Raw genomic sequence first — 24,483 nt, 5'->3', positions numbered from 1 at the left:
AGATTAAGCGCTTACCCAAAGGTAGATGCTTCTGGAGCCATTCAGGGACCACACAAACCTTTCACCCTGTGCACCCTCCTCTCTTCACCGTGAAGTTCAGCCAATCAGGCAGTCATCTGCAAACCACAAACCACGCAGGAACTTGCAGACATGACAGCTCACAGCCCGGGGCGTGGAGCTTAGTTAGTTTAGTATGGGTTTTGTTTTTTCACTGCCTGGGTTAAACCTATATCATAGGAGTTTTAGTGAATGCTACTGCAGTTCTGTGCTTTGGTTGCATTTGATGCATTCTCCTGTGCACCCCAAGATCTATTTATTGCTTTGGGTTTGAATTTAGGACTGACAGGTCCCAAGTCTCCTTTTTGAACCAGGTGGGGCTATTAAAATTTAGCCTGATCGCCTCTCATTCAAGTCAACAACATGGCAAATGGGATAGCCACAGTGTCACTAGCATTCTAATCTGTGGGTATGTCTACCACCAAAACTCCCCCTTCAAGTTGATACCGTCCATCATGTGCATGTATGTGTGAGTGTGCATATGTCTCCGTTAAGAGAGAGTGAGAGAACTCATAGGTAGCGCTGAGGTGGGGGAGCACACCACAGTGAGAGGGGTGGGTGGGTGGAAAAGAAGCAGCACTATAGACCAAGAGATTTTAGCAACCTGTGAAATGAGTGTGACTTGGGATGTGTGTTTTGGCTGCATGCAAGGGGGTGCAAAGCTCTCATTTCCCGTAAGTGGCGGTCTAGTTGGGAAAACGTGTTAATTCATTTATCAATACATCAGTTCAGACACTCGGGGGAGGGGTTATTGCGTTAACTTGGAGAGGTTATTGCATTAACTAGATGACCTCCTGAGGTCCCTTCCAACCCTGATATTCTATGATTCTACGATCTGGATGAGGGGATTGAGATCTGGAGGAGGCAGGACTAGTGACTATCCAAGGTTGGTGCTACGGCCTCCCCGCAACTTTGAATTTCACCTTTGTTTAGACTGTGAAATGTTTATGGATTAAAAAAAAAGTATAAAAATAAAACCATAAAAAAGGCAGGGGAGAGCTTTCCTGTTGTATTAGGGAGGCCTGAAAATCTATTGATTGCTGAAATTAAGGCGCGGAGCCTAGCAGAAGTTGAAGGTGTGTCAGTCAAATGCTCACCTCCCCACCCCACCATTACAAAATGTGGCAGAGCAGTCCCTGCTCCTTTCAGCAGGTTTCCCAGGGCTGGTAAGGCAGAGGAATAGCTAGAATTCTGATTGGATGTGACGAAGGGGTGGGGCTTGGAAGGTGATTGACAGCCGCTTTGAATGCAAGATGAGGGAAGAACAGTGGGTACGAGCATTCTGATTGGAAGAGGACAGGGAGAGGCGGGCCTTTGCAGCTGATTGATGGCAGTTTGAATTTTAAGTGGGAAAACGATGCCTACTGGTCGCTACTGCTAAGTTTTCCTCAGGTAATGAGGGTGGGGTGCAAGCCCAGCAATGTGAAGCCTTTGCCTGGGCCTGTATGTGCACATGAACCCCGGTGCCCTCAGCCACTTAACCCCACTCGTTAATGAGAGCGGGGCGGGGTCTCTCCCTGTTTAAAGCTTGTCTTGCCCCTGCTGGGGCATCTCCAGGGCTAGAGAGAGTCATGTGCTGTGTCCTGTTTTTACCTGCAGTCGTGTGTGTCTGGGGGAGGCGGGGGCATCCCCTGTTCAGGAGCCCCCCGTGGCTGCCTTCTCCTAGATGTCGCCTGCCTTCACAGCCACCCTCTCAGTGAGCCACATTGCTGGGAGCAGCCACTGACGGCAGAGAACTGGCAGGTCTAGCCTTACGCTCCCCTGGGAGTGGGGCTGGATTTAGGATTGTGAGGAGCTGCCCCCCACCCCAGGGGTTGTTTCTGGAGTGGGGAGCGCACCTCAATCCCTCCCTTCTGGTTCCACAACTCTCCTACTGCACAAGGCCTGGCACAGCTCCAGCTGAGCGGTCATCTGTAGTAACACCCATCTGCCTGCAAGTGGGGGTTGTTCTGTCAACCATGGGCTCCCTTAAATGGCAGGTTTAATGGATCCAAAGCCAGCTCTCGCTGAACTTCCATGCAAGACACCTGCTGATGTGTCTGGAAACCATCATTATTACAGGCAGGTATGGAACCTAGATAAGAATGTAGAAACGGCCATACTGGGTCAGACCAAAGGTCCATCTAGGCCAGTATCCTGTCTTCCCACAATGGTCAATGCCAGGTGCTCCAGAGGGAATGAACAGAACAGGTAATTATCAGGTGATCCATCCCTGTCTCCCATTCTCAGCTTCTGGCAAACAGAGGCTAAGGACACCATACCTGCCAATTCTGGCTAATAGCCATTGATGGACCTACTCTCCATGAACTTATCTAGTTCTTTTTTGATTCCTGTTATAGTCTTGGCCTTCACAACATCCTCTGGCAAGGAGTTCCACAGGTTGACTGTGTGTGAAAAAATACTTCCTTTTGTTTTAAACCTGCCTCCTATTAATTTCATTTGGTGACCCCTAGTTCTCGTGTTGTTTACTTTCTCCACACGAGCCATGATTTTATAGACCTCTATCATATTCCCCCTTAGTTGGCTCCTTTCCAAGCTGAAAAGACCCAGTCTTATTAATTGCTCCTCATACAGAAGCTGTTCTGTGCCCCTAATAATTTTTGTTGCCATTTTCTGAACCTTTTCCAATTCCAATATATCCTTTTTGAGATGGGGTGACCAGATATGCACACAGTATTCAAGATGTGGGCGTACCATGGATTTATATAGGGGCAATATGATATTTTCGGTCTTATTATCTATCCCTTTCTTAATGATTCCCAACATTCTGTTCGCTTTTTTGACAGCTGCTGCACATTGAGTGGGTTTTCAGAGAACTAGCCACAACGATTCCAAGATCTCTTTCTGCCATATTGAATCATCAGACCCATGGTCCACCTAGCCTAGTACCTTGTCTCTGGCAGCAGCTAGTACCAGCTGTTTCAGTGCCAGAGGAAGGTGAAAGAAACCCTGCAGCAGGCACTAATGGAATAACCTGACATAAGGAGAAGTTTCTCCCTGCTAGTGAGATGTTGGCTTGATGGTTTGAAAACAGGATTTAAAATGTACACATTTTTTTGTAGACCGTGAGCCAAAAAATCATCATTTGGTGAAACTGAAATAAAATCATAAAAGTTCCTGAAGTGGGATCCCCAGATTTCTGGATTTCATGCACTCACTGTCACACTTGTGCTTTAGGTCTAGTTTCTAAATGGGAATCCCTTTTGAGGGTTCATCAGCACTGCTCATAGCTTGGCCAAATAAGTTATTGCAGAGCTACACTCAGCCTAACCTCCCAGATGCCAACAAGGGTTAAAGTGAGGTTCTCTTAGGTCTCCCGCCCATAGCTGAGTTTGGGAGCAATCCGGCAGATCTGGACAAAATCAGTCTGTGTCTTTCATGTGGTAGCACAGACACACTAATCCCAGAGATGGCTGGCTCAGGGAATGAGCGACAGGATGCGAGAACCAAATATTGATTTTTTGATTAGTAGCACAAAAGACTAACTATGAGGCACAGTTTCATTTACATGACATTATGTTTATGATATGAACTGACAAACAACAACAAAAAACAGAAAAAAAATCACAGCTACATCCAGTTTGTGGTCCTTAACTATTCATTTCCTGGCTGTACAGTTTAGCTTTAATGTTATTTAAATTAAATTGTGCATATCAAGTTTTCTATTTTTAGCAGGAATATATTTTAGTTTAATGATCTGGGTTTAATTATGAATAAATAATTGTTACATAATTTTAATCAGGTACACTGTTCTTTAAGAGATGATCCAGGGTGTTGAGTAAATAAGTAATTCTAGGTATTTTTAAAAAGCATAATATTTATTATGTAGACCTAGGAGTCCTATGTAATGTTGCCCCCAAATGTTGTACTGTGATGCCATGACCCAGCATTGCATTGATTTTTGTATCCCCAATATATTTCTTGACATCTAATGTGAGCTGTAGGTTTGTACTGATGTTGCCCATGCTGTTCCTGTTCTGCGAATAGAAAACTTCAAGCTGTTACTCTTGAACCTTTCACCATCAGTAAATTCACCTTAACAAACAAACAAACAAACTTACATGCCTAGCTTGGAAGTCATAGAACACCATGTCAAAAGTCAGACCAGCCCCACAGAAATCAAGATGAGTGGGGAGACCCACACGAGGAGGACAAAGGCACTGGTGCTAAGTGTTCAACTCCAGCAGGTTATGATTCTAATAGAGTTATCTAATCAACTTGTAAAAAACAGATCAATATGTGCTGCTATATAACCATTGTCACAGTGCATCAGTGCACCAAAACAAAGAAAAACACAAAGGCAGGAGAGAAATCCTGCTGTCAGGGTTCCCTTGCCACTCTGAACTCTAGGGTACAGATGTGGGGACCCTCATGAAAGAACCCCTAAGCTTATTTTTACCAGCTTAGGTTAAAACTTCCCCAAGGCACAAATTCTTTGCCCTTGGACGGTACGCTGCCACCACCAAGTGATTTAACAAAGAATTAGGGAAAGGACCACTTGGAGTTCCTATTCCCCCAAGCCCCTACACCCCCTTTCCTGGGGAGGCTTGAGAATCATATCCTAACCAATTGGTTACAAAGTAATCGCAGACCCAAACCCCTGGGTCTTAGGACAATAGAGAAATCAGTCAGGTTTTTAAAAGAAGGATTTTATTTTAAAAAAAGGTAAAAATCACCTCTGTAAAATCAGGATGGAAAATAACTTTACAGGGTAACAAAAGATTCAAAAACACAGCAGAACTTCCTCTAGGCTTAGTTTTAAAGTTACAAAAACCAGGAGTAAACCTCCCTCCAGCAAAGGAAAAATTTACAAGCAGAACAAAAGATAATGTAACACGCCTTGCTGGGCTTTTACTTACAATTTGTAATCTAAGAGACTTTTAGGATGGTTTATAGGAGAAGGAGTTTTCTGACCTGATGCTTCTCTGCTTCCCAAGAGAACACACCGAAACAAAACCCCGCCCCCCCCTCAGATTTGAAAGTATCTTTTTTCCCCATTGGTCCTTTTGGTCAGGTGCTAACCAGGTTATCTGAGCTTCTTAACCCCTTACAGGTAAGGAGGAATTCTAGACTACCCTTAGCTGTATGGTTATGACACGCCCCACAAATCACAGACAGTGCTGTACAGCCTGTACCACACTGGCTGTGATTTCTTTCTGGAGCTTTAGGAGAAAACAGTTAATAAGACACATGCACCTCTAGATATACTACTGATTACATAAAAACTATCAATATTTTCCACATTTTAAGGACGATTTTAACCAGTTGATTTGGGGAAACTTTTACTGGAGAGTGCATTAGCCACTTTGTTAGAAGCTCCTGAAATGTGTTGTATTTTAAAATTAAAATCTTGGCAAGCTAAACTCCACTGAAGAAGTTTTTTGTTATTGTCCTTGACAGTATAAAGCCACTTCAGTGTGGCATGGTTGTTTGCAGGTGGAAACGCTGTCCCCAAACATATGGGCGTAGCTTTTTCAGAGCGTACACAATGGCATAACATTTCTTTTTGCTGGTTGACCAGTGACTTTCCCTCTCAGACAGTTTGTTGCTGAAAAACACGACAGGATGGAATTTTTGATCTGATTCTTCCTGCATTAAAACTGCTTTCACTCCATGCTTGTACGCATTTGTGGTTACTAGGAAAGTTTGTTAAAGTTTGGGGCCCTTAGCACAGGGTTAGACATGAGTGTTGCTTTAAGCTGGTTAAAGGCCTTCAGACACTTTTTAGTTCACTGAACTGCATTTGGCTGTTTCTTTTTGGTTAGGTTTGTCAGTGGGGCAGCGATTTGGCTGTAGTGCGGTACAAATCGCCTGTAATATCCAGCCAAGCCTAAGAAGGATTGGACCTGTTTCTTTGACTTTGGGACAGCCCATTTTTGGATAGCATCCACTTTGGCCTGTAGGGGATTGACAGTTCCTTGACCCACTTGGTGTCCAAGGTAAGTCATTCTGTTTAGGCCTATCTGACACTTTTTAGGCTTAACAGTTAGCCCTGCCTCCCTTATGCGCTCATTTTTGCAGATGCTCCAGGTGTTCTGCCCATGAATCAGAAAAGATGGCCACATCATCAAGGTAGGTGACTGCAGATTTTTCCAATCCTGCTAGGAGACTATCTACAAGTTTTTGGAAAGTGGCGGGTGCATTTTGCAGCTCGAAAGGGAGCACATTAAATTTATACAGCTCTACATGCGTGATGAAGGCTGACTTTCCTTGGCAGATTCATCCAGCGATACTTGCTAGTACCCCTTGGTTAAGTCTAAGGTAGAGATGAACTGGGCACGTCCAAGTTTCTCCAATTGCTTATTTGTGCGTGGCACTGGATAGTTGTCTGGGCGAGTTACAGCATTTAGCTTATGGTAGTCCACTCAAAAATGTATCTCCCCATCTGCTTTGGGATCTAGAACCACTGGAGATGCCCATGCACTGTTAGAAGGGCAGATTACACCCATCTATAGTGTGTCCTGGATCTCCCGTTCTATAGCAATTTTGGCTTGAGGAGACACCTGGTACAGTTGGGCTCTAAATAGGTGAGCATTACCTGTGTCAATGGAGTGGTATGCCCGTTCGGTCCATCCTGGGGTGGCCGAGGACATCGGCGCAAAGCTAGTGCACAGCTCCTTGATTTGCTGGTGCTGCATATGTACGAGGGTCATTGAGAGGTTCACCTCTTCCACGCCACCATCACTTTTTCCTTCGTAGTAGACACCTTTAGGCCACTTAGCTTCATCTCCTCCCTGGGCTGTAAACTGACAAACCCTTAATTCTCTGGAATAAAAGGGCTTTAGAGAATTAATATGGTACACCTTAGGCTTTAGGTTTGAGGTGGGGGATGATATGAGATAGTTAACAGCTCCCAGGTGCTCCTGGACTGTAAATGGCCCTTCCCATGACACTTTCATTTTATGGATCTGGAGTGCCTTCAAGACCATGACCTGGTCCCTGACTTTAACGGAAGGTTCTCTGGCATGTTTATCATACCAGGCCTTTTGCTCTTTTTGAGCATCTTTTAGGGTTTTTTTTAGCAAGGGCTAAAGAGGGTCGGAGGGTGTTTCAGAGGGTGTTTACAAAGTCCAGAATGTTAGTTCCTGGAGAAAGTGTAAACCCCTCCCATTGCTGCTTCACCAACTGTAATGACCCCTTAACCTCATGGCCATACACAAGTTCAAATGGTGAAAACCCTAAAGTGGGATGTGATATAGCCCTGTAGGCAAAGAGCAACTGTTGCAACACTAGGTTCCAATTGTTGGAGTGCTCATTTACGAATTCACGTATCATGGCCCCCAAAGTTTCATTAAACTTCTCCACCAGGCCATTTGTTTGATGGTGGTAATGGGTGGCAACCAAGTGGTTCACCCCATGAGCTTCCCAAAGGCTTTTCATGGTTTCTGCCAGGAAATTAGTTCCCGAGTCTGTAAGGATGTTGGAGGGCCAACCTACAAAAATGTCTGTTAATGCCTGGCACACACTTTTAGCCCTGGTGTTGCTTAGAGCTACTGCTTCCAGCCATTGAGTGGCAAAATCCATGAAAGTCAATATGTACTGCTTTCCTCTTGGTGTCTTTTTTGGGAAAGGACCCAGAATATTCACAGCTACTCGCTGAAATGGAACTTCAATTCTGGGGAGTGGCTGGAGAAGGGCTTTGACCTGGTCTTGGGGTTTTCCCACTTTTTGGCACACCTCACAAGACTGGACATAGGTAGAAACATCCTTGCCCATTCCCTCCCAGTGGAAGGACCTCCCGAAATGGTCTTTGGTCCTGTTCACCCCAGCATGGCCACTAGGATGATCGTGGGCTAAGCTCAAGAGCTTTACCCGGTACTTAGTTGGAACTACCAACTGTCTCTGAGGATGCCAGTCTTTCTGGTGCCCACCAGAAAGAGTTTTCTTGTATAAAAGTCCTCTTTCTACAACAAACTGGGATCTATTAGAAGAGCTGATAGGTGGTGGGTTGCTCCGTGCCACCGTCTAAGCTCCCTGAAGGCTTTCATCTGCTTCCTGTTCAGCCAGGAACTGTTCCTTTGATGCTGGAGACATCAGTTCCTCACTGGATTGTGGACCTGGGCTTGGTCCCTCTGGAAGTGATGCAGGTGATGGGGCTGTTTCCATTGACTGTGAACTGCCCTCCGCTGGTGCACTGTGTGGTATTTCAGTGAGCCTCTTGTGTAGGGTTATCTGCTGCTGCTGCCAGTGCAGGCTCAGTGGTGCCCTCTGGTGTTGGAGCTGTAGATGGGGTTGCAAGCACTGGACTCAGTGCTGGCAATGGTTCTGGTACTGGTTGCTCTGCCAGTTCCGGTTTTGGGACTGGCTCTGGCTGGGTCTCTGCGGCTGGACCCATGACTGCTGTCACAGACATTGGCATGGGGTCCTATTCCACCACCTCAGTCTGGGTCTCTGGTAACACAGACTGGGCCCTTGTTGAAGGCTCAAGAACAGAGCTAGGTGTGACACCTCACTTCACCTGGCTGTGGGTGACCATTCCCACCCTCTTGGCTCGCATCACATGGTTGGCCAAGTCTTCCCCCAGCAGCATGGGAATGGGATAATCACCATAGATTGCAAAAGTCCACATTCCTGACCAGCCCTTGTACTGGACAGGCAACTTGGCTGTAGGAAAGTCAAAAGAGTTTGACTTGAAGGGTTGAATCATCACTTGGACTCTGGGTTAATTAAGTTGGGGTCCACTAAGGATTGGTGGATAGCTGACACTTGTGCTCCAGTGTCCCTCCATGCGATAACCTTCTTCCCGCCCACACTCACAGCTTCCCTTCGCTCTGAGGATACCTGGGAGGCATCTGGGCCTGAGGACCTTTGGTGTGACTCTGGTGTAATGAACTGCAGTCTGTTGGGGTTCTTGGGGCAGTTGGCCTTCACATGCCCCAGCTCATTATATTTAAAATATCGTCTAGCTGACTGGCTACTGGGATGAGGTGGGTTGCTGAAGACGGGTGTTGGGTGACGATAAGGTGTTTGGGTTTTTCCTTGGGATGTAGATGGGGCCTTGGGCTGCCCCTGGAGATAGAGTGTTGTCTTGGGTTGCCCCTTCTGATATCCGCTCCAAGTGCTACTAGTTTTTTTCTTTTTCGCCACCTCCACCCATTTGGTTCCAATATCCTCCGCCTCGATTACAGTTTTGGGCTTCCCATTTATGATATACCTTTTTATTTCCTCAGAACACCCTCTAAGAACTGCTCCATTTGCATTAGGAAAGACAGATCTTCCCGAGATTTAATGCTGGCTCCTGATATCCAGGCATCCCAATTTTTTACAATGTGGTAGGCGTGTCAGGAAAATGCTATGTCCGGTTTCCACTTTAGGGCTCTGAACCGCTGACAGGCTTGCTCGGGTGTTAGCCCCATTTTGATTCTGGCTTTTTTTTTTTTTTTAAAAGTTCATAACTGTTCATGTGTTTCTTAGACATTTCAGCCGCCACCTCTGCTAAGGATCCACAGAGCTGTGGCCTCAGCTCCACCATGTACCGGTCTGTAGAGATGCTGTATCCAAGGCAGACCCTTTTGAAATTTTCTAAGAAGGCCTCAGTATCATCTGGGATATTAGATGGGGAGGGATCCGAGGTACCCAGGAAAGTATTTTCTGTAGTATCTGGCTGATGAATCTTGCCCATATTCTCAGGGTTGAGCTGATCGCCATATTTGGGGTCGGGAAGGAATTTTCCTCCAAGGCAGATTGGAAGAGGCCCTGGAGGTTTTTCTCCTTCCTCTGTAGCATGGGGCACGGGTCACTTGCTGGAGGATTCTCTGCTCCTTGAAGTCTTTAAACTATGATTTGAGGACTTCAATAGCACAGATATAGGTGTGAGGTTTTTTGCAGGAGTGGTGGGTGAAATTCTGTGGCCTGCGTTGTGCAGGAGGTCAGACTAGATGATCATAATGGTCTCTTCTGACCTAAATATCTATGAATCACCTGCCTTGTAGGTGGGGAACTTTTTGGGATAGGAAGCAGTATCTGGAGAAGGATTGCTAGGGTTGTCTGGTATATTCTGCTTAGCCCTTTCCATCTCTAAGCGTTTTGTCTCTAACTCCAGTTCATGCTTCCTCTCTCTTTCTTTATCCTCCAGTTCATGCTTCCTCTCTCTTTCCCTCTCCTCCTGAGCATGCTTCTGGGCCTCCATAGCTCTCTTGTGGGCAGATTTTTCTGCCTCCATCCATCTATCATGTTCTTTTTGTCTCTTATCAGCTTCGAATCTGGCTAATTCTAATTTCTTTTGGACGTCACTGTCAGCCATCCTAGCCTTTCTGTGTTTAATCTAGCCTACCCGAGAGCTAGAAAGAAAAAAAAAAAACCACTTGTGAATTCCCCTGCAGGAGGTTAACTACCCTGCCCTCAGGCAGAGAAAAAACACTCCAGGTGCTCCCAGCTTTAAAAAAAAACCACCCTGCTTCTCAAGCAGCCAAAAGGAGAGAGAGAAAAAAAAAGCCTTTTAAAATCCTAAGCTCTGTGCTTTTGGTTCAAAATGATCCCACCACTACCACCATGTCAGGGTTCCCTCCCCACTCTGAATTCTAGGGTACAGATGTGGGGACCCTCATGAAAGAACCCCTAAGCTTATTTTTACCAGCTTAGGTTAAAACTTCCCCAAGGCACAAATTCTTTGCCCTTGGATGGTATGTTGCCACCTCCAAGTGATTTAACAAAGAATCAGGGAAAGGACCACTTGGAGTTCCTATTCCCCCAAGCCCTTACACCCCCTTTCCTGGGAAGGCTTGAGAATAATATCCTAACCAATTGGTTACAAAGTAATCGCAGACCTAAACCCCTGGGTCTTAGGACAATAGAGAAATCAGTCAGGTTTTTAAAAGAAGGATTTTATTTTAAAAAAAGGTAAAAATCACCTCTGTAAAATCAGGATGGAAAATAACTTTACAGGGTAACAAAAGATTCAAAAACACAGCAGAATTTCCTCTAGGCTTAGTTTTAAAGTTACAAAAACCAGGAGTAAACCTCCCTCCAGCAAAGGAAAAATTTACAAGCAGAACAAAAGATAATGTAACACTCCTTGCCGGGCTTTTACTTACAATTTGTAATCTGAGAGACTTTTAGGATGGTTTATAGGAGAAGGAGTTTTCTGACCTGATGCTTCTCTGCTTCCCAAGAGAACACACCAAAACAAAGCCTCCCCCACAAGATTTGAAAGTATCTTCTTTTCCCATTGGTCCTTTTGGTCAGGTGCCAACCAGGTTATTTGAACTTCTTAACCCCTTACAGGTAAGGAGGAATTCTAGGCTACCCTTAGCAGTATGGTTATGACACCTGATGTGATTGAAATTTTTAATAGCTTCATTGAAACATACTATAAAATCAGTTTTTTCTCTGCAGGAGTGAGACAGATAAAAATTGACTCCATTTGAAGTGCAAACAAGAAAGAGAAGCAGGGAGTTGTAAACTATGCAGTACCCTCCTCAGACAGATTCTTTTTGCTCTCCAGGTTCCCAGCACTTGCAGCTATCGCCCTCTACAATATCTTAATTAAACCAATATATTTTCCATCCAACTTACTTGAAGTTGTGTATACTTTGATAAAAAGGTTAATTATCTTCTTTATTTTAAAAATTGAAAAGGTAACATTTGGTGTTTTGCTTCAGATTCATGCCTATCCCTGCCATTGTGTTAAAAATCCAACATTGAATGAATCAATCAAAATAATAGAAGTCGGAGTGGACAAAGGTGTTGGTGGATGTGGGGAAGCAAGGTGGAAAACAAACACATTTGTTATGAATTTTAATATTTTGCCTTTTGTGTGCATAAAATCTGATTACACATTGTCTCCCTCATTGTGGCTGGGCACTTGTCAGGGCTTGAAATCAATTTGATACATGATCATGACAGCCTTTGCTGGTGACTCAGTTGGGAACTGCACAGAGACCTACCCACCCTCATGATAACTAATGAAAAGAAGGAAGGGGAATGGGTTCATCTCATAAAGCTGTGAATTGACAATTCGCAGGCTTTGTTTAAATTGTTTGGAGGCTGTGTTCCCTTTTTATGCTATCACTGCCTCAACTAAAATACACCCCCCTGTTGCGTATGCCAGCTGTGAAAGCTGACAAATCCAAGATGATCAGTAGAGAATCTCTATTCAGTTTAGCAGAGCAGTCCTCAGCTAAATGGAACCCTGTTTTTCCTTCCTCTACCCTCCCTCTCCAATTTAGAGGAGCAGAAGAGAGAAGGGTCACTGCAGAGTGACATGAGACCATTTCCTCCCTGCATGCATACACTGCCCTGGCAGTATAATTTAACTTCTGCAGGCCCAAGTCTGAATCTGGTATTTGAACTCTGGTCTCTTGTATGTGTGAGCAAAGTACTAACTACAGGGGCACCATACAAGCGACCTGGAGCTCTGGTTTAACAATGGAAGGTATGGTCTAGTTTTAGTTAAGTTTGCTAGATAATTAAATGTTCTATCCCTTCTTCCACCTTAAGTGACTTTACTATTCTTGACAAACACCTAATAATAAATAATGATCACTAATAACTATATTTAACACTTATACAGATGAGTAAACTGAAGTACAGAGAGATTAAGTGTCTTGCCCAAGGTCAGCAAATTAATAACAAGGCCGTTAAGTAGAACACAGGTCATCTTCCTTCCAGTTTGTTGCCCTACTGCAGTCTTTCCTAAGGAGAACCTAAGTATCCCCTTCACTGTATTCTCACCCTTGCGGCCATTAATCATAGTTGCCATACTTCTGGTTAGGGACAAGTAGGATGGGTCTCCTTTTTGGGCTAGGTAGGACCAGAAGGTAATGCTCTATGATTGCAATCATAGTGCTCCCAATGTTCGCTGGCCCCTATTGTTAAGAAACTGATCATTATATCAGCCTTCCCCTCTTCCTCCAAAATGTTGAGTGGATAACAAGTTACACGTGTTCCTTGTATTGTTCTGTTTGCAGAATCATTGTGGTTTGCTGAGGTGGAGACAGGGACAGCAGCACAGGCGTCTCTTACCTACTTTATCAGCTGAGCAACCTGTCATCTCCATGGCACTCAGGAGGCACATGAAGAACTTTGTGAAAAATTATTCTGATTCTGAGGTTAAAGTCAGGGAAGCAACCTCTAATGACCCATGGGGTCCCTCTAGTTCACTAATGTTAGAGATCAGTGACCTGACATACAATACAGTTTCTCTTTTGGAGATTATGAACATGATATGGCACAGGATGAACGACCAGGGAAAGAACTGGAGGCATGTGTATAAATCCCTCATGCTCTTGGATTATCTCATCAAGAATGGATCAAAGAAAGTCATACAGCATTGTCAAGAGGGGCTCTTTAACATTCAGACATTAAAGGACTTTCATTATATAGATGAGGCTGGAAAGGATCAAGGTAAATGTAGCTTGACAAGGCCTGTCAATTAAAATTAAGGAGGTTTTTGGGGGGGATTATTTAAACTAATTGCTGGGGAAAATATAGCAAGTAATTATGGCTGCACTGAAGGAAAATGCACAGGAAGGGGATATGGAGGAGCAATTTACCATGGTAGCGAAAAAAAGGATACATAAAAATGCTCCCATCTCTCACATACAAAAAGAAAGGGTAAAATCCCAGCACTATTGAGGTCAAAGAGGCCAGAATTTCAACCCGTGTGCCTATGCACTGTTGAAAGACGTTTAAATGCAAATATGGGTGAGGTGGAATGCTTGGAACTGGGAGAAGATTAGCATGCCATTTCTGAAAAATGGTGAGATGAGAATACGCAAGAGTATACCATAATACCTGACTATAAAATATATATTGAAATATGTTAGACTGTAGATATGAGGGTGTAGTACTTCACATAGAAATTCTCTTGACAGTATACGGAAACCTAAGGGGAGAAGACTGTGAGGTAGCAACGATTTAGCTACAAACCTCAAAATATAAGAACATTAATAAGACAGTGGTGTAACTGATATGGCTGCTCAGTGCAGTGCCTCTTAAGGCATGAAGGGTATGTCTACATAGCAGTTGAGAGGGGGCTTCCCAGTGTTGGTGGACAGACACATGCTAGTTCTGCTCAAGCTATTGTGGCAAGGCACCTCCTTCGTCTCATCAGACTTAGCACTTCTCCCTCTGGCGATGGCAGGCCTGGGGTAAATCAGCCACACTTTGCCTTCCACTTTCTGTGCTCCTTTGGCTGTGTTTTCAGGGTAGGCCCCAGGGTCGGCCTAAGGGGTGATCCTTCACCAAACAAAAAGGAAACAGTCTCGTAAACACAAAAACAAAATGGGATACCTTCCCTGCCTCCTCCCTGGGGCAGGGTATCATCCTGTTGCTTGCCCTGGGGTGTCAGTCCTTCCCCCATCAGGCACTTGGGTTTGGCTGTTCCCCTATGGGAAGGAGCACAGCCTCTCAGCCTGGAAGAGCTTGTTTCCCAGCTGACAGTAGCCTGGCAGTAGCTTGTCTCTCTCTCCCCAGAGGAGGGGTTTTTAAAGGCCCCAGGCAGCCCTTAATTGGATTCAGGTGTCCCTAATTGACCTGAGGTAATCCCTTCTCAGCTTGTAGGAAAAAGGGCCTGTAACCTTCTGGGCTAATATATCGGCCTTTCAGGACCCTCTTGCAGCCGTGGGGCCTGACTTTGTCACACTATTGTGCTAAAAACAGCAGTGTGGCTGTGGGAACTCAGGCTAGCCATCTGAGCATGTACCCACGGGGTCATTCAGGATTGTACTTGGGCAGCTAGCCCACAGCTATTTTTAGCGTACAAGCTTGACCAGAGCTAACGCATGGCTGTCTACCTGTTCTAGGAAGCACACTTCCAGCTGCTGCATAGATATACCCTCAGTAGTATGCCATGTGTACCGTGACTCGGAGGCAAATGCTGAAGGAACTACAGCATGTAGTATTTAGCCCTGATATGGCATATCAAAGGCCTTGGTTAAGAAGTTCATGGAGGATAGACCCATCAATGGCTATTAGCCAGGATGGGCAGGGATGCAAAATCATGCTCTGAAGTGACCCTAGCCTCTGTTTGCCAGAAGCTGGGAAGGGCAACACGGGATGGATCACTTGATGATTACCTGTTCTGTTTATTCCCTCTGAAGCACCTGGCATTGACCATTGTCAGAAGACAGGATACTGGGCTAGATGGACCATTTGTCTGACCCAGTATGGCTATTCTTATGTTCTTAAGGGTTACTGAGCCACTAAATAATGGTTACAATAATATAATTAAATTTGTCATTAGTGCAGGGTTGGATCATGCTAGACTAATAGATTTCAGGTCAGTATGCCAGTGAAATTTATCATATTTAAAAGTAAACACTTGATGTTTGCCTTTGGGCATGTTTGCCATCAGAACTTGAGTACACTGGCCCACCTCAGGAATAATGAAAGTAAAGTCAGTTTGAGAATTTGATGGCATAGGGAACTGGGATATGTGGCCTTTTATCTTTATTATCACCATAATCTCTAGGTCTCCGGTTCCAGTCTGGCATAGGCGCTGACTCCACGGGGCCTCATGGAAGGAGTGGAGTGGGGGCGGGGATCGAGCACCCACGGGAAAGAGGGGAAGTTGGCGCCTATGCAGTCTGGGACAGGTTGGTAACAACTGAAAGGTCTTACCATCCAATATATGTTTAGTGACCTTTGTGAAATAAATTGGAAGCTGCAGTCCAATTCATAGCAGAAAAGTGTACATATTACAAAAAGAACCACCCAGTTTCATACTAATTGATCCACTGGCTGGCAATCTCAACAGGGAGACGGTGAAACTGAATAGAGGCCACAATAAACAAACTTCCCATCATCTAGCCCTAGAAGTGATTTTTCCAGGGTATTACTGATGACATATTGATAGGGTGGTGTAGGAATCTTGTCCTGTCACTGCCCATGATGCACCTGTTGTACATATAAATAGAAGACTTACCTGTGTTAGGTTTTATCAGTCTGGAAACTTCCATTAGGACTAAATTAATTTAAAAAAAAAAGCCAGTTTAAGTATACTGTAATGAAGAATGAAACATGGATAAAAGCATGGGGGAGGGGTTAGTTAAAAGTAAATAAAATTAACGATGGGAGGCAGTATGACCTAGTAGATAACACACTGGACTGGAACCCAGAAAACCTGATTCAGCCACTGTCCTCCTGGGTGACCTTGGGCAAGTCACTTCACCTCCTGAACCTCAGTTTCCCCATCTGTGAAAAGGAGATAATGATATTTACCCTCCTTTGTAAAGTACTTTGAGATATACTGATGAAAAGTACTATGTAAAAACTAGGTTATATTATTACCCTCATGTTATATTTGGTAAACATTTCCTTTAAAAACACTGCCATATCCACAAATTGCCAGAAAATACTAAAACCAAAAAAACCCCTGAAATAACATAGGTCTTAATTAGAACCAGGGTTATTTACACAGGAGACAGAATTGCTCATCAAGTCAATTTGCTTTTGGGGAAACAACTACATGGATTATAGTATTATGTATAAAACTTATTCCTGATGTGCTGATCCATGAAATTACAGTTAATTTTGTTGAAATGGACCATTATAATTTTAAACAGAAGTGAAAGAAAATGAGAAAAAAGGAGGCAAACTGCTAGGAGCTGAACTTCAAAGACAAGATTAAATTATTAATAAGAATGCAGCACTGCTGGGAGCAGCATGAGCTGGTAGATGAAGCTACTGGCCTGTTGGCTCTGAGATCCAACCATGCATCCACCTTACCATAGTAAATTAGATGAATTATTGGCAGTGATGGGCCTATCACACTGGGCAATTCATGTTCCCATGTGATGTATGTAAAAGTGAATTCCAGCTGATAAAAGCTTAATACTGCTCCTACTAGCTTTGAAATGCCAACTATTTGTATCTGTCCTGCAGGACAAAATGATCACACCATGATGCTAAATCATGACACTGCTATAGCTCAGTTTTCATGTAATGATGTTGCAGCAGTGCATAATGATGTTGCTTCATTTCATATTGCTATGAGAATGAGATTAAATAAATTCAAGACCATTTAATCACACTACAAGAATCCGAGGGTCATGGGACTCAGATTTATGAAAACTAGAACTGTCGCATGACAATCAGCATTTCAGTGGTGCTCTCACAGCTGTCTCAACAAAGGAGAAAGTGTCTCCATCTCACCACTGTTTAAATCTGTGGTGGTATGCAGGTCAAATCGCAGAACAAACCCAGTGGAAATCCACTGACTGAGTTATGTAATGTCAGTTTGCAGTGCCTGGACATCCCAGTTAACAGAAACAACATCCTGAAACTATCAGCTTCAAATACAATAAATTAAATAAAGCTGGTCACTCTACTTAGGAGAATGCCAGGACAGAATTCACTTGGTGGGTCATACGACTTTGAGATTAGAGGAGCTATCAAATTCAATGTTTGAAGCAGTTATGGGGGGAGAGAGAGTAATATACGTTAGTAGAACATCTTAATACTGGATTCTTATAATTATGTGTACCTCAGTAAGATAGATCTAGAAACACAGAAGATACAGAGTACCAATGCCTGATACCTGCCAACAGAGGGATTCAGTCACGTGTTAAGGTTCCCCACTCAAAACACCAGAAAGAGGAGCAACATGCCCTCGTCCCTTCCACCTCCCAGGGTCCTGCCAGTATAAGAAGGATCATCATGACATACAGTCGTCTCTATGTTTGTTTCCCTGATAACTATTGCAAACAGTGAATTTGATGCACCTTTCTGTTTCATTGCTGTACCAGCCCCTCAATGAATTCAGACCTGTGAATCTCCTAAGCAGAATCAACAGCTTTATTTAACTGACTCCATTACAGCTGGTAGTTTGGGGATGTTGTTTCACAGATAGGCGCCGACTCCGTGGATGCTCCAGGGCTGGAGCACCCACGGGGAAAAATTAGTGGGTGCTCTGCACCCACCAGCAGCCAAGCTCCCCGCCCCACCTCATCTCACCTCTGCCTCCTCCCCTGAGCGCACCATGTCCCCGCTCCTCCGCCTACCTCCCAGTGCTTGCCGCCACCAAACAGCTGTAGCAAGCTCTAGGAGGGAGGAGCGGGAACGTGGCGCACTCAGGGAGGAGGCGGAGCGGGGATTTGGGGAAGGGGTTGGAATGGGGGCAGGAGGGAGAAGGGCGGGGTGGAGTCAGGGCGAGGCCAGGGGCAGAGGGGGGTCGAGCGCCCATCGGCGCCAGAAGAAGTCGGCACCTATGGTTTAAACACATGCTAAACACAGTAGATTTTTTAGAAGAATACAAAAAAAGTGTGTCTTTTTCCCTCTCTAGACAAATTCATTTTGATAGGATAATGTCGTCTCTTCTGAAAGAGATCTTTAATCCTTCACATCTTCCTTGGACCCTAGCATTTTTGGGCTTGACAATCTTTTCCAGAGATTGAAGATGAAAAGCACTTCAGCGTCTTTCTTTGTTCCCTATAACTCACATTGACACTAATACTCCCTTGTCACTACACACAACCATAGCCAAATTTATTAGAAAAACCCTACATACTTGTGCCAGCCTACTGGTGGCAGTGTTTTGCACTGCCATACAGAAGGCTCAGAGTTTATGGACTGGCAAGGCCCGACAGAGACAATACACTAATGCACCAAAGAGGCAAGGAGGAATTCTGTTTGAACACTTTTCTGACCAAAGGAATAGCATCCTGCTAATAGCATTTAGCCAGAATAATGGGCTGCTACAAAGCTGGTCCTTGGAAGAAATAAAGGGAGGAAAAACCTCAAAGACCTTAACCTAAAAACATACTTCAGTTTATGAACCACACATGCAGTGTCTTAAACTCTTGTCAGATGCTTACAAAGTAAGTCTACTAAAGACAACTGCTTACTGAGATCTTGTTTTTTTGGCTCATTGTTCTATGGTTATAAACAGCTCAGCATCCTTAGCAATTTGCACTTTTCTGTAGTTGCTGGGGCCCATGATATATCCAGTTGGTCCTCATTACAGAATGGGATGGTGGCTTTCTAACATATTTACCAAGTATTTCTTTTCTTTAAATTAAACCTAATTACTTCAACAGGTTATCACATCAGAGAAAAGTCTAAGCAAGTCAGTGCCTTGTTAACAGATGACCAACTGCTACATAATGAACGTGAGATAGCACGTAGAACTAGGCAGCGGACCTCCTATGCAATGCTATTGCCTAAGAAAACCACTACCAAGGACTGTTTACCAACAATGTCTGCCTCTGAGCCCATACCAGAGCTTCCTGATTCTCTCAAACTTCAAGGTAAGCACCCCAGGCTTAAACTGCAAATTTACATGTGCCAATACTTTAGCCACAGGTGGGTGGGCTTTGCGGGTGGGCTTTGCATTTCAGTAAACAATCTGAAAAGATTACACTGCAGGATGTAGCGATGAAGGGCTTAAGAGTCAAGAGAGGAGGCGAAGTTTGCAGGAGCAAAATGATGGGTCTTTCTGCACTACCTTTTCATTTGTCAATCTCAAATGAAATGGACTTTGGGGTTTTGTGGTATTCTAACGTATTTACTAGTGAACATGTCGTCTTCTCTGACAATCTCCACCCCATTTTGCATGGCGTGGTATGATTAATAATCTTTACTCAGGACTGAAATATCAGGGGATAATGGTGGTAATTTGATAAAAGTCCATAGGGGACCCAGATTTGGAATAGCAAAGAGGTGCTGTAGGTCAGCACTGAGGTGCATTGGCAGAGATGTATGGAGGGTACTAGTACTGGAATAGCAAGAAATACTGCCTGTCAGTGTTATGGAACAAGCAGAGCAGTGCAAGGATATAGGGACTTAAATAGGAAAGGGTGCAGTGAGTAAGAATTAGGTACATTAGCAGAACCAAGGTCAAGATGGCAAAACTGGAATAACAGGAATCCTGTAGAGATCAGTATTGAAACACACTGGTAGAGGTGAGGGAGAGGGAGTAATAGCACACCAGTGTGGCATTATGCTTGACTCCAGACAGTACTGACAGTCTTCAGTTTTGAGACTACTGAAATTCATCCAAACTGTACAACATATATAGGAAAAAGGAAGAAGTTGATTCTTTAAATTGGGCTGTGTTTTAAAAAAAAATCCCCAATGTTCAGGCTGATCATTCCTTTCAGACTGAATTGTCAGATGGTATCCACAGTGAAATAACGTGTGAATAAGGTGACTGTATCCTGATGTGAACTAAACCAATGTGGCTCTATGCCAACAAACGGAGAAAGATGGCCTGTTACAGGTACATTTATTTTCAGAGGTTTGAGTCCTGCCTTTATCCATATTATACGTGAGAATCTAAAAAGCATCAAGGCTATCCATCCATGAGTAAATAAGTCCACATAAAATTTTGTTAAATTATAAAATGAAAGTAAGGGAGGACTTGTGTTTAATTAATATTGCCAGGAGTTAATCCTGCTCAGACAATCCTCCTAAATGCTGCAAGTTTCATTCGAACAGAACTGGCACTTGGAAGACAGAGTACATAAGCCAATGTTTGATATCATGGAAAAACAATCCAAGATATTTTTGCTTGTTGAATGCAAAGTTACAAGACATGAATGGTCAAGCTGACACAATACAAACCAACCAAAGCCAAGAGATATACAGTATTCAGTCTGCTGCTTCACCTTTCACTCTTCTTGTCATCCTAAGTTTTCCAGCGTTTTACATGCAGTCTATATAATATACAAGATCTCATGCTGTCCAGATACACCAACAGAAGACCAGAAGTGCTGCAATTCTTGGTCACTGTGGGAATGAACAAAGTATAATGTGGTATCTATGCAAAGATTGACTTCCAACAGACAACAGATTATACCAGCTCCTATGGGCATGGGAGTTTCAGATTGGTCCACCTGATGCAACTATTGCCTGGGGACCTTAACAAGGGTCCCAATGAGAACCATTGCTCCGCTGTAACATTAAAGACTTACGTGCACAGCAAGTCCAGCTGCTGATTATCAAGGGGAGATGCCACTCTTACATTTGGGCTAATGCAGTGGTTCTCAACCTTTTTTCATTTCATTAAAAATTTTACATGGAGGTTCGAATCCCTTTGGAAATCTTAGGCCTTGTCTACACTGGCAAATTTCTGTGCAGTAAAGCAGCTTTCTGTGTTGTAACTCCCAAGGTGTACACACTGTCAAGCCACTTAGTGTGCAGAAACTGCACAGTTGCAGTACTGTAAAAACCCCCACCCCGAGAGGCGTACAGCTTTCTGTGTCAGGGCTACATCACTGCGGTGCCAGTGTAGACACTGTGGTGATTACAGCGCTGCAATTGGCCTCTGGGAGGTGTCCCAAAATGCCTGTTCTCGCCTCTCTGGTCATTGGTTTGAACTCTACTGCCCTGCCCTCAGGTGACCAACCATTATCCCCACCCCTTAAATTCCTTGGGAATTTTGAAAGTTCCCTTCCTGTTTGCTCAGTGATGTGTGCAGTGGTCTCAGCACATCTTTCCAGGTGGCCACGCCTGCTCTATGCACCAGGCAATCCCCTGCTTGGAGCAATGCCGAGCTGCTGGACCCCATCAGCATTTGGGGAGAGGCGGCTGTCCAGTCCCAGCTGCGCTTCAGCCATAGGAATGATGATACTTACGGATAGATTTCAAGATGCATGACAGAAAGGGGCCAGGACCATGACACACTTCAGTGCAGGATGAAAGTGAAGGAGCTGCGGAATGCCTACCACAAGGCGTGGGAGGCAAACTGCCACTCCGGTGCTGCACCCATGAGCTGCTGGTTCTACAAAGAATTAGCTGCGATACTCGGTGGCGACCCCACCTCCACTGCAAAGGCCACTGTCGATACTTCGGTGGCTCATGTGCCAGTCGAGAGTGGACCGAGCCAGGAGGAGGAAATCTTGGACGAGGATGTGGAGGGGGACGGGGACCCAGAGGCAGGGGACAACTCGGAGGTCAGAGGAGACTAGCCAGTCACAGCTGGCGGATCTTGACAAAGCGCAAACAGGACAGGAGGCCCCTGGTAAGTGGACCTGATTTTGGGAATTGCTGAAGTGAGTTGTTGGGGGCAGGAGGGTTGCAGAAAGCAGGCTTGTGTGTGTATGATGTGCATACCACCACATGCCTAGTCTGAGTGTCAGAACAGGGTGTTGTTTGACTTCCTCATTTCACAGAAATCTGCCTCAGAGATCTCCAGGAAACTCTTATGGAGATCCTGGACAATCCGCTGCAGCAGGTTCTTTGGCAGAGCTGCTTTGTTTCTTGCCCCATTAAGGGTAACTTTCCCATGCCAGTCTGCCATCATGGGGGGAGGGGATGGGGAAGGGACCATTGCTGCACACAGGTGAGCCACATAAGGGCCAGGGCAAAAGCTGCAATCCTGGAGAAGACCCTCCCTTGATTCCCTGCTCACCCTCAGCAGCGAGATATGTTCCATAATGAACATAGCCTGTGGAAAATGTGGGGACAGGAATGATTATAAGGCCCCCCTACAGTGCTGGCTCTCACCAAGAGCCACGTGCCCAGTGTACAGTATGGTCCTGGACAGGGCCATCCCTAGCAATTCTGGGGCCCTATGCAGCCCCGCCATGGGGGTGTGGGGCCCCAGGCCTCTGTGGGGGGTGGGAACAAGGGGACTGGCCCCAGACCTCCCTGGAGGGGGAAGGCCTCCATCGGGGGACAGGGGGCGGGTGGGAGAGCTGGCCCCACGCCTCCGTGGGGGGGGGGGGGGCTAGCTAGCGGTGTGGCTGGGGCCAGGTCGCTGCACTTCCCGCCACCAGTGAGTGCAGGCCCAGCCCTGCTGCACTCCTCAGGGGAGTGTGGGGTGGGCTGGGGCAGAGCAGGGGCAGGAAGAGGCGGGGCTGGGAAGGCCTGGGGCGGGGCGAGCCGGAGCAGGGGCTGGAGCATCATGCAGCTGTACAGGGTACCAGGAAATTTGGTGCTGCAAATTTCCTGGTGGCTTATGCAGCTGCATACTTTGCATTTGGGTAAGGATGGCCCTGGTCCTGGAACACTGATTTCCCCTGCCCCTGCAGTTACTCACCACTCTGGGTGTCTTGTGGCTCATGTGTGCTTGACTGGGGTCAGCCAGTTAGTGACAGGTATGTGAATAGTGGCTGTATTTTAAATCAGTGGTCTCTGTGTTGCAAACAATACTGCTTCTGTAAAATGTTGCATTTTGGCTTCACAGATATGACCCTGGGAGCGCAGCCTCCCGCTTTATCAGTTATCAGTGGCCATGAAGAACTAAAGAGGACTTTCTGCATGCGGTCATGATGCACTCTGCGGCCGAAAAACAAGAATTGAAGAAATGGTGGGACTCCGAGAAGAGGGACCAAAAGGCGAATGCGGTGCACCAGAACAAAGCCACGGAGCAGCTCTTAAACATTCTGGAGCGCCAAGCGGACATGCTCCAGGCGCTACTAGCACTGCAAACTGAGCAGCTCTGCGCCTGCACTCCCCTGCAGCCGCTCTTGCAAAACTCTTTCCCATGCACCCCCCAGACACCACTAACACACGCTTATCAACCTCCTGGCTTCAGTCTGTACCTGCTGCATTCCACTCCTGCCCCATCACAGTCCAGTCCTGTGGACTCCCAGTACCCACTGTACTCATCACCCATCCCTCTGCAGTTTGGCCCTGCCGAAGCACAGTACCCGCTGCACTGTACTCCAAAGGAGAAGGTTGGATATGATACCTGGACATACACAAATCTTTAACCATCCCGGGACCTTCCCTTCCCTCATCCCTCTCAGTGCTGAAGTGTTTTTTTATTTGTCTCTGTCCTCCAGTTGTTGTTTTTTAATAAAAGAATTGTTCTGGTTTGAAAGCGATCTTTATTCCATTAATTGAAAGCAAACAGAGCACTGCAAAGCAACAGGCAATTTTCTTACACCTTCATAGTGCATTGTCTGCACCAATCACAATCACCTCCTAGCATTACAAGCACTGCACTCCTGAACATAGTAACAAATATTAGTGGCTTTCAGCTTCAAATTGCTGCCTCAAGGCATCCCTGATTCTCATGGCCCCATGCACCGCCCCTCTAATAGCCCTGGTCTCTGGCTGTTCAAATTTAGCCTCTAGGCGCTGAGCCTCAGCGATTCAGCCCTGAGTGAAGTTTTCACCCTTTCCTTTACAAATATTATGGAGCATACAGCATGCAGCTCTAAGCATAGTAATATTGTCATCAGCGAGGTCCAGCTTCCCATACAGACAGCGCCAGCGGACCTTTAAACGGCCAAAAGCACACTCAACAGCCATTCTGCACTTGTTCAGCCTGTTGTTGAACCACTTCTTGCTGCTGTCAAGGTGCCCCATGTATGGCTTCATAAGCCACGGCATTAAGGGATAGGCGGGTCTCCCAGGATCACAATGGGTATTTTGACTTCCCTTATGGTGATGTTCTGGTCCAGAAGGAAAGTCCCTGCTTGTAGCTTCCTGAACAGACCAGTGTTCCGAAAGATGCATGCGTCATGCACCTCTCGGGACCAGCCTGCATTAATGTCAATGAAATGTCCATGGTGATCCACAAGAGCCTGGAGAGCC

General features: G+C 45.3%; 2 protein-coding genes across 2 annotated transcripts in view; one reads left to right on the top strand and one right to left on the bottom strand.

The window, feature by feature from the left end:
* GRAP2 (GRB2 related adaptor protein 2) overlaps positions 1–16,159 on the bottom strand; it is a 52,553-nt gene extending 36,394 nt beyond the window's left edge. The window contains exons 1-2 of the mRNA XM_077807592.1: positions 16,085–16,159; positions 16–116 (exon numbers count right to left, since the gene is read on the bottom strand). The gene's annotated coding sequence lies outside the window, so the exon portion shown is untranslated. The remainder of the gene's footprint in view (positions 1–15; positions 117–16,084) is intronic.
* On the top strand, positions 13,053–23,211 carry ENTHD1 (ENTH domain containing 1). Its single transcript, XM_077834422.1, has 3 exons — positions 13,053–13,401; positions 19,035–19,244; positions 23,126–23,211. The coding sequence occupies exons 1-3, from the start codon at positions 13,053–13,055 to the stop codon at positions 23,209–23,211; spliced, it is 645 nt and encodes a 214-aa protein (XP_077690548.1).
* Positions 23,212–24,483: the final 1,272 nt, after the last annotated feature.

The sequence above is a fragment of the Eretmochelys imbricata genome, chromosome 1 (genome assembly GCF_965152235.1).
Source record: "Eretmochelys imbricata isolate rEreImb1 chromosome 1, rEreImb1.hap1, whole genome shotgun sequence".
Lineage (NCBI taxonomy): Eukaryota > Metazoa > Chordata > Testudines > Cheloniidae > Eretmochelys > Eretmochelys imbricata.
Note: the sequence above shows the minus strand (reverse complement) of the source record. Positions and strands in the feature narration are given on the sequence as shown.